The sequence below is a fragment of the Cyprinodon variegatus genome, unplaced genomic scaffold (genome assembly GCF_000732505.1).
Source record: "Cyprinodon variegatus isolate N-32 unplaced genomic scaffold, C_variegatus-1.0 Scaffold31, whole genome shotgun sequence".
Lineage (NCBI taxonomy): Eukaryota > Metazoa > Chordata > Actinopteri > Cyprinodontiformes > Cyprinodontidae > Cyprinodon > Cyprinodon variegatus.
Window position 1 is genome coordinate 745,872 of NW_015150484.1, and position 14,607 is coordinate 760,478.

At 38.1% G+C, this 14,607-nt stretch overlaps 2 protein-coding genes across 5 annotated transcripts in view; both read left to right on the forward strand.

Annotated features, from left to right (window-relative positions):
- LOC107101454 (spondin-2-like) overlaps positions 1–6,483 on the forward strand; it is an 18,176-nt gene extending 11,693 nt beyond the window's left edge. The window contains exons 4-6 of the mRNA XM_015400389.1: positions 821–1,012; positions 1,338–1,509; positions 5,753–6,483. Coding sequence (XP_015255875.1) covers positions 821–1,012; positions 1,338–1,509; positions 5,753–5,943 — 555 coding nt within the window. The 3' untranslated portion in view covers positions 5,944–6,483. The remainder of the gene's footprint in view (positions 1–820; positions 1,013–1,337; positions 1,510–5,752) is intronic.
- Positions 6,484–9,720: 3,237 nt separating this feature from the next.
- Positions 9,721–14,607, forward strand: part of kdm3b (lysine (K)-specific demethylase 3B) — a 40,399-nt gene continuing 35,512 nt past the window's right edge. For 2 of the 4 annotated variants that reach the window (XM_015400831.1, XM_015400824.1), the window contains exon 1: positions 9,721–10,206. In XM_015400831.1, the coding sequence (XP_015256317.1) occupies positions 9,997–10,206 (210 nt within the window). In that variant the 5' untranslated portion in view covers positions 9,721–9,996. The remainder of the gene's footprint in view (positions 10,207–14,607) is intronic. The other 2 variants (XM_015400816.1, XM_015400839.1) reach the window with 1 other exon arrangement.

Here is a 14,607-nt window from a genome sequence, read left to right on the forward strand (position 1 = left end):
ACATTTTCCATGAGTGCTTTTTGTTTTGTGAGTCGAAAAACCTCCTAAGAATACTCTGGCAATTTTTGATTTTTTTGGGAAACTATTTTGATGCAAGAGTAGCCGTAACAATCGTTCTGATAAACATTTGGTTCCTGGTATAGTGCTTTGCAAAACAAAATTTTAAACCTTAAGCATTTTCAAATCTTGTCACATTACAAAAAAAAAAAAAATCATGCTGCATTATCTAAAAAGATATATTGTATAACAGCTGTACAAAATGGACAAAATGTTCCTTCTCTTGCTTTATTTTTTCATTTTACTCGTCAAATAAAAATCTGAAAAATAGTGTATGTTTGTCTTCAACTCTCCAGTATGACTATTTGGTAAAACCTCCCACTGCTGGACGTCTGGTATATCTTTACCAGCTTTTCACTTCTAGAGGCTGACATTTTTGCTCATTCTTTCCCTGCAGAATTGCTTAATCTCAGACTGAGACGATGGATGTTAAACTCGGTGTCAAGACTTGACAATAACTCTCCTTTACATTTAACACACAAATATGCTTTGATGTATTTTCTGAGTTCAGGTTTATTTTCCTGCTGGAAGGTGAATCTCCTTTTTTTTTTTTTTTATTGGGTATGATTATTCTTACATGGATCTGTAATTGTTTGTTTCTACTACTGTCTCTAATGTTCTATTTGTTTGTGCTTTTCCACATAGTAAAAACACAAAAATGTATACATTTTTTTTTCTTGAACAGCCTGTGTGTGATGATGTTTAAATAATGTCTCCATGTCACACACTGAAGTCTAAAACTTTGTCCCTCTTTGTCCTACAGCTATCTTTGATGGTGAAGATTATCCCCAGCCCAGACTGGTTTGTTGGGTTGGACAGCCTGAATCTTTGTGAGGGGAACCAGTGGAAACAGGAAGTGACTGTTGACCTCCATCCTTTTGATGCAGGGACGGACAGCGGATTCACTTTTTCCTCTCCCAACTTTCCAACTAGCCCCCCAGAAAACATTACGCAGGTATGAGGCTCACAGGAAGCCGTCATCTGTTTATGTCCTTCACTTAGCTGTTGGTGCCTCAAACCTCAAACTCTGGTTCATCGGTCCTGTTCTTAGAAAAAGTAAGCTGAGTGGGAATGGGGCATCATTCTTAGCTGTCTCTGGCTAAATGATTACTTGGCAGCCCTCATGTCTGACCTGAAGTGATTTAAATGAAAAGGGAACTCTTATGCAACACATCATCCATCCTTTTGCAGCATGTGTTTTAGGGTTGGCTAATATTTACTGAGAATCTACTAAGAATCTGTTCCTCTTTCTGATGAACCGATGCTTAAATGCTTTTCAGATCACGTCACAAATGCCGAACCATCCAGCCAACTCCTTCTACTACCCTCGACTAAAGGAGCTTCCACCTATTGCCAGCATAAGGATTACCCGGCAGCGTCGATCACTTGACCGCCAGACTTCCATCTCGAACCACATTCTGCCAAATTCCATCAGTCCTCAGCGCTTCTCAGGTAATAACACAAAACTATCGTGATACTTTACTGTCCAAAAGTATTTACAAAACTTTACTGGTGAGTAAGAGGTGCGAACTGGTGTTTGAAGCTGAGCCACACCAGCCTGATATTATTGGACTTACATAAACATAGCTGGGTCTCCAGAGTCTAACTGCTTAAGAAGGGGACTGGACTCCAAAACTACCAAGGCAGGCAAGGCAAATTTATTTGTATAGCACAATTCAGTACAAAGACAATGCAAAGTGCTTTACATGATTAAAATATAGGAAAATAAAACAGAATCAAAGCAAGTAGGAAAAAAAAAAAGAAAATAAAAAATGCAGAAACAAAAAAGAACATTAAAAACAGTTGGACTAAAGAAAATAAAAAAGTTGAACTAATGATGTTTCAGTTGAACTTTTTAGCTGGAAAAGTCGAAGGCAATCCTAAACAAAGGTGTTTTTAGTCTGGATTTAAAGGAACTCAGGCTCGCCTCACTTTTACAGTTATCTGGAAGTTTGTTCCAGATAAGTGGAGCATAGGAACTAAATGCTGCTTCTCCATGTTTAGTTCTGGTTCTAGGTATGCAGAGCCGAAGACCTGAGTGGTCTGAAGGGTTGATACACTGATAGCAAGTCTGTGATGTATTTAGGTGCTAAGCCATTCAGAGATTTATAGACTAACAGAAGTGTTTTAAAGTCTATTCTCTGAGATACAGGGAGCCAGTGGAAGGACTTTAGAACCGGGGTGATGTGCTCTACTTTCTTAGTCTTAGTGAGGACACGGGCAGCAGCGTTCTGGATCAGCTGCAGCTGTCTGATCCACTTTTTAGGCAGACCTGTGAAAACACCGTTGCAGTAATCAATTCGACTAAAATTAAACGCATGGATTAGTTTTTCCAGATCATGCTGAGACATTAGTCCTTTAATCCTGGAAATGTTCTTCAGGTGATAGAAAGCCGACCTTGTAATTCAAGTAATGCCTTCCTATGGGCAACAACTTGAAGACACAAACTAAACTATTCATAATGTATTCTTTATGCTACGCCAGCATTCATAACATGTAGGGGAATCACTGTCCCCCAGACATCTGCGGTTATATTTTCTATATTTATATTTTTTTTTAAACAAAGCGGAGTGTGTATGACGTCATCCGCGCGTGCCGGCTACCGTTCATTCATCCTGTCCACTGAACTGCTTTTAGTTTTACTCACATGCCTGGAAGATGTCTAGTGCTACTACTACAGATGATCTCGCTCTGGAAAAACAATTAAACGATTCAGATTAGCTAGCCGAATGAATAGAAGGGGTAGAGCGTAGCCGCCTGTGGCCCGGGCTGCCTGTCACAACTCCAGTCCAGCGCGTGGATGACATCATACACACTCAGCTTTGTTTAAAAAAAAAAAAAAGTATAAAAAATATAACCTCGGATGTCTGGGGGACAGTGATTCGCCTACATGTTATAAATGCTGGCGTACCATAAAGAACAAATTATGAGCAGTTTAGCTTGTACCTTAAAGTCGTTGCCCATAGGAAGACGTTACTTGGATTACAAAACCAGAATTCTTCCCGTCTAACATGAGTTTAATTTCTTTGCGGCTTCAGGTTGATCTTACCTTCTGCAACAAACCGCTCAGATTACCCAACGTTCTTGACATTCAAGCATCATGAGCAAAGTTTGATTATCCTTTTTGTAACTGTATTATCAGACCTGCATCATTATATCTAAGGTGAAGAGAGAGGCAGATCTATGACCTCATCACCACCTGGTAGTGAGTCTAATCCTGTGGCAAAGGAGGCTGCCAGACAGACTTGGTAAACCTCAAAAGGTATCGAGGGACAGCTGGGAATGTTAAAAACTACACCTCCCAGGGAATTTTCTCATGTACCATGAGAGATTAGGGATATGCAGTAAAAATGCAGCAGAAACTCCATTGCGGCTTTGGCTTTCAGGAGCTGTGGCCTTAAAATTATTGGTGCTCATTGTGTGGGTAGCCAGAGGACTCACTGGGGTCACTATTGGTGACTGAAGCTGTATGGCTAAAGCAAATGGACTAAAGGCTCAGTTGTCTTTAGGGACAGTCAAAGCGGCTGATTATGTACAGATTGACCAGACAGACTGCAACAACTGTTGTAGCAGATAAGTGGGATCATCCCAGGCTGTGTGTGGAAAAGGTACCAGTGAACCCAGACTGAGGTTATGGTTGAGAGGTGGAAGGAGTACATGAACTCCTTAATCCAATCATCGTGACCTCTGTGGAAGAGAAGGAAGAACCTGAACCTTCTATCACCTTAATGGAGGCCTCCAAGGTAGTTAAATAGATCCCCATTGGCAGGGCGTCAGCTGTGGGGCTATCAGGACTGACATACCTCCTCTGTGCTGCAGAACCATTGAAGTGGCACCGGTACTGCATGCAGTATTGGTGTCCTGACTTTTAATAAAGGGCTTCGGATATTGAACTCCATCTCACTCATCAGCCTCCAAGAAAAAGAACACTAAAGTGTACTGGAAGCTCCAACCGATTGTTGAACCTCACATTCAGGATGAGCAATGTGGCTTCTGCCCTGGCTGTGGAATATTGGACCAGATGTTTACCCAACAAGAAATGCTGAGACCATCATGGTTGTTTGCTTCATCCGATCTACATGTGTTTTTTTTGGATCTGGTTTACCACAAAGTATTTTGTGGGAAGCGAGTTTGGGGATATACGGATGGCTTTAAGGGTTATCCAAGCCGAGTATGCCTGGGGCAAGAGCTGTGCTCGCAATCTTGGCATAAAGTTAAACTTGTTCCTAGTGTGGGTTGGACTCTGCATCTTTTCACCAATTCTGTTTCATAATCAAGTGATGTAGTGTGTCTGGCTTGAGAATCTTATGGTCTACTTCAAACAGATGATGCATTTGTTCCTCATCCCATGATGTCCAGAATGCACATTGTCAGATTGCAGTTGAAGGTGAAGTTGGTGCGATGCAATTCAGCTGCTAAACTGCTTCCTCTTGGGTACAGGAATAGTCTCTGCATCAAGTTGAGAAGTTTAGGTATGTTGGGGTCCTGTTTGTAATTAATGGCAGGATGGGTCTGATTATTAACAGATATAATGGTGCTTTATTTGCAGTAGAGACTGACACGGGAGTGGATTTTCACTCCTGTCCCGTCCCACTCCCACAGAAAAAAATTGTGTCCCGTCCCAATCCCGGGCCAGAGTGGAAATCTAAATCCTGTCCCATCCCACTCCTGGTGAAATTACTCCCACTCCCATCCCGTTCCCATTAAGAATGACTCCCGCTCCTGCACCACTCCCATTCTTGTTGTTTTTGAGCGCGGGTGAAAAACTCAGAGCGGCAGCACTGTTGGTTTTTGGGTCGTGTCGTTTTTTTGACTCGCATTATATTATAGGCTTCAAGGAAAAAAACTACAAAATGGCGGCGCCAGTAGTGGATTTTTTTTCTTTCTATTTAATTTTATTTTTTGGCATCGATCCTAGTTTTTTTTTAGTTACTATTGGTTTGCTCCTGCACCCGTCTGCTCCCATTAATGTTTAATCCTGTACCGTCCCAATCATGTGATCGTTACTAATACTGACTCCCATCCCACGGGAATCCCACGGGAATCCCGTGACCCGTGGGATTCCCGAAAATATGTCAGTCTCTAATGTGCAGGAGCAAGAAGGCCAAACGTTTTTTTCTGAGTCAAAGAAGAAAGAGAAGAGTCCTTGTCTCCCAGATGAATTCTCGGCACCATCATGCAGTGGGGATATTTTTCTATACAGGAGGATGAAGGCTGGTCATACTTGATGAGAAAATGGAGTAGAACGCAAGGCAAGAAGGAAACTTCTTAGAGTTTCATAGAGGTTCGCCTTCCAGTTGGACAATGACCCAAAACAATCAGGTCTAATTACCACAAAACAGGTTACACAAAAGCATATTCATACGTCTGAATGACCGAATTAATGTCCAGAGCTGTGGCAAAAACAGAAACTGATGTGCAAAAAATGCTCTCCCTCCACTGAAGGAGAAGCTTGTGTCAGTTCACGCAGAACAAATGACAATTTAGAAAATACATGGTTTTCCCTCTAAATATTAATATTTTCTGAGTATTAAGTGAAAACACACTGGAACATATTCAGCATTTTTTTGTAAAAATAACATGAATATATTATGCTTTTTCCCATTTCGTAAGTTCGTGCTAGGTTGTACTGGTTTGTTGCTTAAGTGCTGTTTTTTTAAATTTATTTATTTTGATGTCTCTTTGTTATAACCAGCAACACCTTTGGACTGTGAAGTTTCTCTCTGGTCATCTTGGGGTCTCTGTCTCGGTCCCTGCTCCAGAGGCGGAGTCCGTCACCGCACACGTTACATCCTTCTGCGGCCAGCGAACGCTGGCAGCCCGTGCCCTGAGCTGGAGGAGCAGGCTGAATGCGTGCCCCACAGCTGTATGAAGAAACGCCAGTAACTGTCAGAGCAAGAGCATAAAACACTTGGACTTCATGCTATCACTGCTGGACGGGGAAAAACGTTTTATCATGTTGAGGATTTTTTTTTAAGGTGAAACAATAAGAACTCACTGTGTATTGCCACTAAAATACATTTCTGTATATAAGCAGAACTAACAAACGAAATGGAGTCTTTTGGAAAAGCAGATGGATGAATATCGAACAGTTGAAATGTTAATCAGTCTAACTTGATTTTTACAATTGTTGCACAAATTTCACCCAAAGTTGAGCCATTTTATAAAATGTAAATAAAACCTTCATGCTGCCACTTGTAAATCACCTCCAACAAATATACATTTTTAAAAATCAAATACATGTGGCTTAATTTGTTTTGAAACAAAACTCTGTTTTAAATTTTGTGAAATAAATGCTTTAAAAAAAAAACAATTTTGCAAATATTTCTAAAGTTTTCGCTCACTAAATCAGATAATTAGCAGATGTTATACAATCAGGGTTTCCTGGTGAACTTCTGACCTATGCTTACACTTTCATTTCTCAATTAAAAAAAAGCTAATTAAAGAACAGACAGCATAGCAACATTGAAAAAAATGTTTTTGCAAGGCTTTCCACTGTTAGTGGTTAGTATTTATTTATATAAGGATAAGAGGTGATGTCATAAGTGAAAAAAATCAACATAAAACAAGATTTCCCTATTTGTTTTAAAATTAGAGTTATGTGATTATGGAGTTAACATTTTTAAACTGGCTTTAGCATTTAATATTAACCATTAGCATGGTAAGTTTTTTTTTTTTTTTTTTTTTTACTGATAATCACCAGAATTTTGGGTTTATTTAATAAAAAATGTAGAGCCAGTCATGCAGGTGGCGCAGTGGTCAGCTCGCATGACCCTTATACAGAGGTCTTAGTCCTCGACGTGGGCGACATGGGTTCGAATCTGGCCTGTGGTCCTTTCCTGCATGTCTCTCCCGCTTTCCTGTCAGCCTAGAGCATTATATTACTTCTTCCCAAATTTTTCCAAATGCCTCATAAGTCCAAACAAAGTCTCAATACTCAGAAAGATAAAACAGGAGAAAATTACCGTACTAAGTATTTAATTTCCCCTCTGAATCAAGATCATTTTGAATTGAATTTAGTCTTCGTCTTATCACCTGAAGCTGTTGCCCTCTTTCTCTTGCAGCATGAATGGACCAAAGATATAACTCTCTTTCAATCACTAACAGCATCTGCACCAATATGGCTTTTGTAATTGTTTTTCTCACTGAACAATGAAAGTCCAGAATTAGTTTGTCAATTGGAAGGTCTCTGCTCACAGCTAATCAAAGCTAAAATCCCTCTATTCAGGTATTTTCCAGTAGTAAGGACGGTCAATATTACTGGTTGAACTCTACAGGATGGATTATACTGGACCCGTAATGAACAGATAGAATGTGTCTAAACTGTAAAACTTGGACTAAGCTGTGGTTCTTTTGCTTCCTTTAACAGAATAATTGCAATGAAAAATGTGACTAAATATTGGTGATGCTTATCCCCCAACTTTAGAGAATTTAGTAAATATATGAGCCTACACATCGTCCCTGGAGCGAGTTCTGGGTCTGCTGCAGGGCTCTGTTTTTGTTCATCTTTTTCTTCACAAAAAAAAAGAAAAAACAGAAACAGAAGTAGAGGCCTCCATCTGTATTATCTTACTCAATTTAATTATTTTGCCACAATACCCTTTATAGGTATGAAACTCTTCAGAAATCTTATCTTTGTCACAAAACCATTTTTCACACAATAAACTATTTTGAAATCAATAATCTATTTGTATTCTTGGTCTTTTTTTTTTATTGTTTATGTGTAAAACCTTCTTTCAAAGACTTACCTTAGTGAAACGATACAGCTCCCCCTAGTGGTGAGAATCAACAGCAATAAAAGGAGCTGTATTTGTACATAAAAAAATACTAACGCTTCTAATGGAAGTATTTTCTTCATCAATAAAAAGTAAAAACAAAATTACTTGTAATAATTTATATTATGCAATTCATATTTTGTAAACCTGAAAAATCATGAGAAATAAGAAATTGTTGATATTTTTGTTTCAATAGCTGCACAATACGAATTCAAGATTTAATTTGAAAAAAACTATACTTTTCAAAGGAATGATAATATTACAATGAAAAATTTACATTTATTTATATACTGAATAAAGAACTCGTGCTACCACATATACGGTATGCTTTGAATTCACTCACAAGTGCTACACTTTTCCAACAGGAAAGCACAGTTTACCTCTCCAAAATTTCACTTCACACGATCTTCCAGATTATTCAAGCCCTAGGTCCTTTACTTCAGTCCACCCTGCTGGTTTTCCATTGGGTTTGGTCTTGAGACTCAGTGAAGAAACGAGGATCTAGAGAATCATTTCTCTGTTGATTTCCCCACAAATTAAATCTATTTTCAATTTTCTATTAATGGCTCATGTTCTGGTATTTCTAAAAGCTAGTGAAACCAAACATCCCTAAAATGTCCCTTTGGCCTTTGAGGAGAAACATCCCCTCAGCATCATGAACCCTCTACTATACATAGCAGTGGGCTTGAGGAGATTTCTCACATACTCATTTTTTGATTTGATAAAGATCCACCTGGACTGTTAGTTAACAAGCTTCACATCTTAATGTTTGGACAAAGAAACCCCCAAATTTATTGGGGTGTGGAGTTTGTAGTCATGGAGAAGAATTTGTGATCATAAAATTGATGCAGTGAGCTTTGAACATTGGATTCTTCCTCTGCTAATATCCATAGAGTGGAAGCAAAATAAATCAAATAAACCTTCCTAGGGTGTTTGATCAATTTAAAAGGTGGAAAATACGTTAAAAAGCATTAACATCCAAATAAGATTTCCACTGTGTCTTTATAGATCACTTTATAAATATCCAACAATTTATTCATGCTTTCCAAAATACTTCTGGCCTTGATTGGCCAGGACTATGGAGGACCACGGGTGTCACTGAAAAAAACCCTCAGCCACTTCAAATTTAACATTGAAATCACACATTTACAAATCAAATTTAAGTAAACATTTAAAATTGAATTATTAAAGAGGAATTGCATTTATGAATTTATTATTCAATACTGGCGTTCAAAAAATATACTTTAAAATCCTGCTTCTAAGTGGATATCTAAAAATCACAATTCATAAATCTGAGTAAAAATACCTCTCTTATCACACATTTTAAAATATAATTATTTTTTCCATTTCAATTTTCTTTTTCAGCTTGCATTTTCAAATCCTTTTTGCAGTTGTACTTTCTTTTTACTATATTCTCTCCAGTTACCTTTACGTGACACTTCTGGTCCCTAAGCAGACTGAAAACCAGTTAAACAGTTGCTTTTCAGTACTGCCAACCAGAAATGGGATTTTAAAACATGCATTTAGAAAATAGATTTTAAAATATCTTCTCAAATTGCAGTGTTTATAAAGGGATTAATAAATATGATTCACAATTCCTCTTTAATTATACAATTAGAAATTTAAAATAAGAAAAAAATTCAAATTGGATTTATAATTGTATGATTTGCATTTTAAATTTGAATTTTTCTTTTTTTTTTTCTTTTTCAGGACTCTCCTGATCCTCCAAAGTTTCCACTGAAATTTCCGTATTTAGTTTTCCGTGGAGAAGCTGCTTAAATAATCACCACTGCGGGAAAGTAATGCATAAATCCTCCGCTAGGGGTCAGTGTTTCCTAGTGTTTTCCACGTCTCCGCAGTGCTGCCTGTCTACCAGGAGGAGTGCGTTTGATTGTTGCAGGGCTCAATGGCGGACAGAGCAGGATAGTCGCGTTAATACCGAGGACAAAAACGTTTCGACTGGGAGATCTGCGGTCCGCTGCCGCCGACTACTCCCCGGTACAGCGGCCGAACGAACATTTTGTGGCACTAGCGTGATATTCGAAACAGTCAAAAGCTGTTTCTCCTCGCCTTTTTTTTTTTGCGTTAGCTTCCCCGAGTTCCCATCCCGAGCGGAGAAGTTCAACTGTTCATGGTGGCTTAGCACTAGCTTTGTAAGCAAACCATGGGGGACTCTCTCGAATTAATCGGGAAGCGTCTGATTTTGCTTCTCGACGACGGCAGGTCCACCAATGGATCAGAGTCTGAGCAGCCTGCCTGGGCCCGGGACTGGCTCCGAGGGACGGTGCGGGCGGTGAGCGTCATCGGCCTGGCTGCTACGGAGGCTAGCGAAGGAGGGGAGGCGACAACAGCCAGCAGCGCTGCCGGGCTGACGGTCAGTATTTACATGCAAGCGATGCAGTGTTACAAAGCTAATATCGGTCATTTTTTAAAAACAGACCTCATATGCTAAGCTGTTTATTGTGCAAAAAGCACAGTGTAGCTTGTTTTTGTCCATGAGAGTCGAAAGCTTTAATGTTACGCGCTGCATAAACGTAGCTTTCAGTCCGCTGCGTGTCGCAGGCAGAGAGCCGAAGCTAAAATCGAGCTCGGGGATTTTCGGGCCTTTGCTTTGTTCGGTTATCTTAGCTTCAGGATATTTAGCTTCAAGCAATGATGTTCATGACCTTGCAGAGCGCACTGTAAAGTATAAAAAGAAAAGTCTGGATATTTTCGAAATTCATTATGCATATTCCAATAAGTTGCAGGTAATTTCTATAAAACTTACCGTTAGCTAAAGCTTGTCCTTTTAAGAAGGCCTTAAGAAGTTAATGCAGGGGCGAACCTAAAATCGGTCCCACCTTTCTGTTTGACCCACATTATTAAGTGTGAGTCGGATTTGCCGATTTATAACAATGTGGATGAATGATGCTGACATTTTAAAAGCTGTTGACTCAACACTGCTGATTAGAACAATGGGTAGTGGTTGTACAACAGAAGAGAAAAGTTAAGTCAAACATCCCTTTAAATAAATATATTGTTACTGATTAGCTATAGGTTTACAAAAATTTGTCTTCTAAATATTTAAGTCCTATTGAAAAGTACACACAGGGAAGAGTACCAAAGAATGTCAAGTTTTCTATTAAACATATTAGAATAAATCGCCTTTAAGTTGTTAAAGTTCTTGGTTATAGACGTTGGTTTTAAAAAGTTCCACAAAGGATCTTAAAAAGTTCTGCTTTTTCAGTTTTTGAATCTTAACTAACTTGTAGTAGTCCTTCTTTCGGGTCAAAAGGTCATATTTGTTGCTGCAGCAACCAGATTGGATCCTTTTTTACAGTGAAACATTGTTAGAATTAGGGCTGAAACATTTAATCGGATGAATCGATTATTGAAATAATCATCAACTAATTTAGTAGTCGGTTAATCGTTAACTGGAATATAGAAACTAAAACGTGTCTTCAGCTGACAGTGACCCACCTTGAGCAGTAATTATAAAATTGTAAATAAAAAAGCAACCATGTAAACAATTTGTAGTTAAGAAAAGGAGAAAACGATTTTGTCGGTCGACTTGCTCTATCCAGAACTCCTCAAGTGGAAAAGTTTTACTTTCACCTGGTTTATTTTCTTTAAAAGTCTTCTTTAAGGAACCTTTTGATATCCAATTATTAATCGATTACTCAAAAAAAAACAAATGACAGATGAATCGATTTGCAAAATAATCGTTAGTTGCAGCCCTAGTGAGAATCTGCACATAAAACATTTTTGTATTCTTATTGATGCATTTATGATCTTGCAATTGTTCACATGATTTTTTTTTAAAAGCAGTTAACTAACTTAATGACTTTGAGGTTGATTTAAAACAATTTTTAAAAACAAAAACAGCTTTTGAAAGTTTGACAGTGAAAGTGAAATCAAGCAGATTTCTCATGGTCACCCTCTTTATCTTTACTCACTAACTTTGTGGTCTCTTTTCTCCAGCTTTAGGAGCTTGGATAGGTTGTTTCAGTTTTTGCCCTTCTGGAGTATTCATTTTTATACAACCACCTCGCTTTGAACCTAAATATTTCCATTTCCTCAAATTATAATGGCATTTTCAAACCTGCGTATCTAAACATTTGCATAAAAATGTTTTTGAAGGAATTATGGAGATTAACCATAATAAAAATGTAAAATCTCACGCACAATTTTTCTTTTAAGAACTTTCTTTTAAACCCTGTTACTATTTTTCTTGACTTTTATTTCCATTTTAAGAATTTGATTATTCTGAAATGTGACAGATGATGACCCTTGGTTCTATGGAAGATTTTTATTGGGCAAGAGGCAGGGTACACCATGGAGGGAAAATTAGAGTGACTGATAAACCTAATCATCATGTTTTTGGACAGCGAGCAAAAGTTGGATTGCATTGGGAGAAGATGTAGATTAACTCCTGGGTAATTGAACTCAGGGCCTTCTAGTTTAGAGGCAACAGTGCTGCCGACTGTGACATTGTGCAGCTCTGTTCATCCAAATGCTGACCTTGTTCAACAGGTGCCTATATGTCATTTTATTTCTATTTAAACAAAAAAATTAACTTTTCACAAGACCCCTGAATCAGAGGTAAACTTCCGTTACATTTTATGCTTAATTGGTGATTTGAATCACACTTATTTAACAATTCATATTAAAGGAACTAAAAATCAATGTAGCATGCAGATGTTAAACTACAGTGGAAAAACTGCACAGACAGTGCTAGTAGACAATTGGGGGGGGGGAGCAAAACCAGAATTGCTGCACACTAAGGTGATACTAAATGACCACAGAGTTAAATGAGTACTTGTTTCCCTGATGTCTGCTCATAAAATCCTTTGAGCGGCTAAGAAGTCTATGGATCCTGCCTTCACTTCACTCAACCATCCAGGGATGCACATCAGGATCCTCTTTGCAGACCTTAATGACATCCATCTAAAACGTCCTCAACCAGGAACTGTCCTGGCTCATAGATGGCTGTCATTGGTCTAATCAAGGACGCTGTATAAAGACAGGAGATGGGCTGCAGTGCATTAAGAACCAACCAAAGCCTGTGGAGATGAGGGTGCACTTTTGGAGAATTTCTGTCAAGCTGCACCCCCTTTACCATCCTCAACAACTCCATATACTGTGGACCATTTCTGCTTCCCCGGAACCACTCATTCACAAAGACACTGTTTGAATAGGCTCGATACAGAACATACTTTCTGCACCAACAAAAGAACAACCTTCCAAAGAAGCTGCTGACCATCTTCTTAGCTGTAATCATGTAGTCTGTTTATCCATGTTTCTTAGGTTTGGTTCTTATTCAAAACAGGACGAGTCCCAACGGCAAGAAACAATTAGGTCTGCAGAATAGATCATCCTCAATCTAGGATTTGAAGAAGTCTAGAGTCACAACAAGTGCAGCTAACATCTCTATAAACCCCACATTTGCTAAGAGGCTGTTATGTCTTTTAATTTTTGGTTGGTGCAGTTTTAAAGAAGCAAGCTTCACCAGAAGCCCTTTCTTCACCCAGACTGACTGCCTAACAAGCTAATATTCTGCTGCAAAAGAAAAATAAATATATTGGACACTTCCTCCCTTCTTTTTCTTTAAAGATTCTGTTAGAAAACCCCAACATGCAGGCTGTTTATATATGTAAACTTGATTTATTTATGCTGTGGGTGGAGCAAGCAAAGTTAATTATGCTAATAGTGACCAAATAAAGCTAATTATGATGTTTGTTGGACCAAATGAATATTTTGCAATACCAAATTTAATTGATCTACGATCATGCTTTAAAAACCTCACACTTAAGATTATACATGTTCTCGTCTGATTTTTAAATTTAAAGGCATTTCTTCAAGCTTTTCCCAACCCGCTGATGATAGTTGATACATTTTTAACCCGTCATATGATTTAGTACCTGTAGGAAATCTTAAAATAAAATAAAAAAGGCAAAGTGAATTTTAAAACTGCAATGGCTGTTATGGATTCTTTCATCAAGGGATTTTTGCTTTTAATATTGACTTTTTCTTCTTCACTCTTTATATTTTTTAGGGGCATAGAAAGAAAAGAAGAAAGTGAAATTGTCTGTTTTGTTGAGAAATTCCTGAGTCGTCACAGATGTTTCTTACCACAAACATTATGTCTGTTAGAGAATCCACATTCAGCTTGCTGGGCTCAAACCACATTAGTGCAAAACTCTTCATGCAAAGCAAAAACTCACTGCAGGCAATATGTGAACACACGCTGGGTATGGGATGAAGTGTCCCTGTGGATCAAAGGGAGCTAGACACACAGGATTGAAAAGAATTTTTTTTAACTTTGGGGCAAAAAAAGAGGACTACGTTCCCTTTGCACCATTCGCTTTTAGGCTCATTTAAATATGGAAGACTGTGTACAGAATAAGTCTTTGGAGTTTATTTGGTAAAACATTGCCCTTCATAGAATTTACACGAGTTATTCATTAGGCCAATGTTGGATTTAAGACAAAAAAGCTTCTAGATCAATTTAATCAATTGAAAATTACTAGTCATAAGGATTTTGATTCATAGACTTAAACTACAAATACATGCATGCAAAATTGGGAAGATTTTAACTATTTATGTCAAATATTTCTTAGTTCTGCTCTTTATAGATCCAAACAAATATAATAAGCTCATATTAGATGCTAGAATAATCATTGTCAAAATGTTTTTAATGAAATTCCTGTTTTTGTAAGTGGTGAAAAAGTTTTAGCCTTTTTTTCTGACAGATTATAAGCAGGTTAAAGGAATAGTACACCAAAAACATGATTAG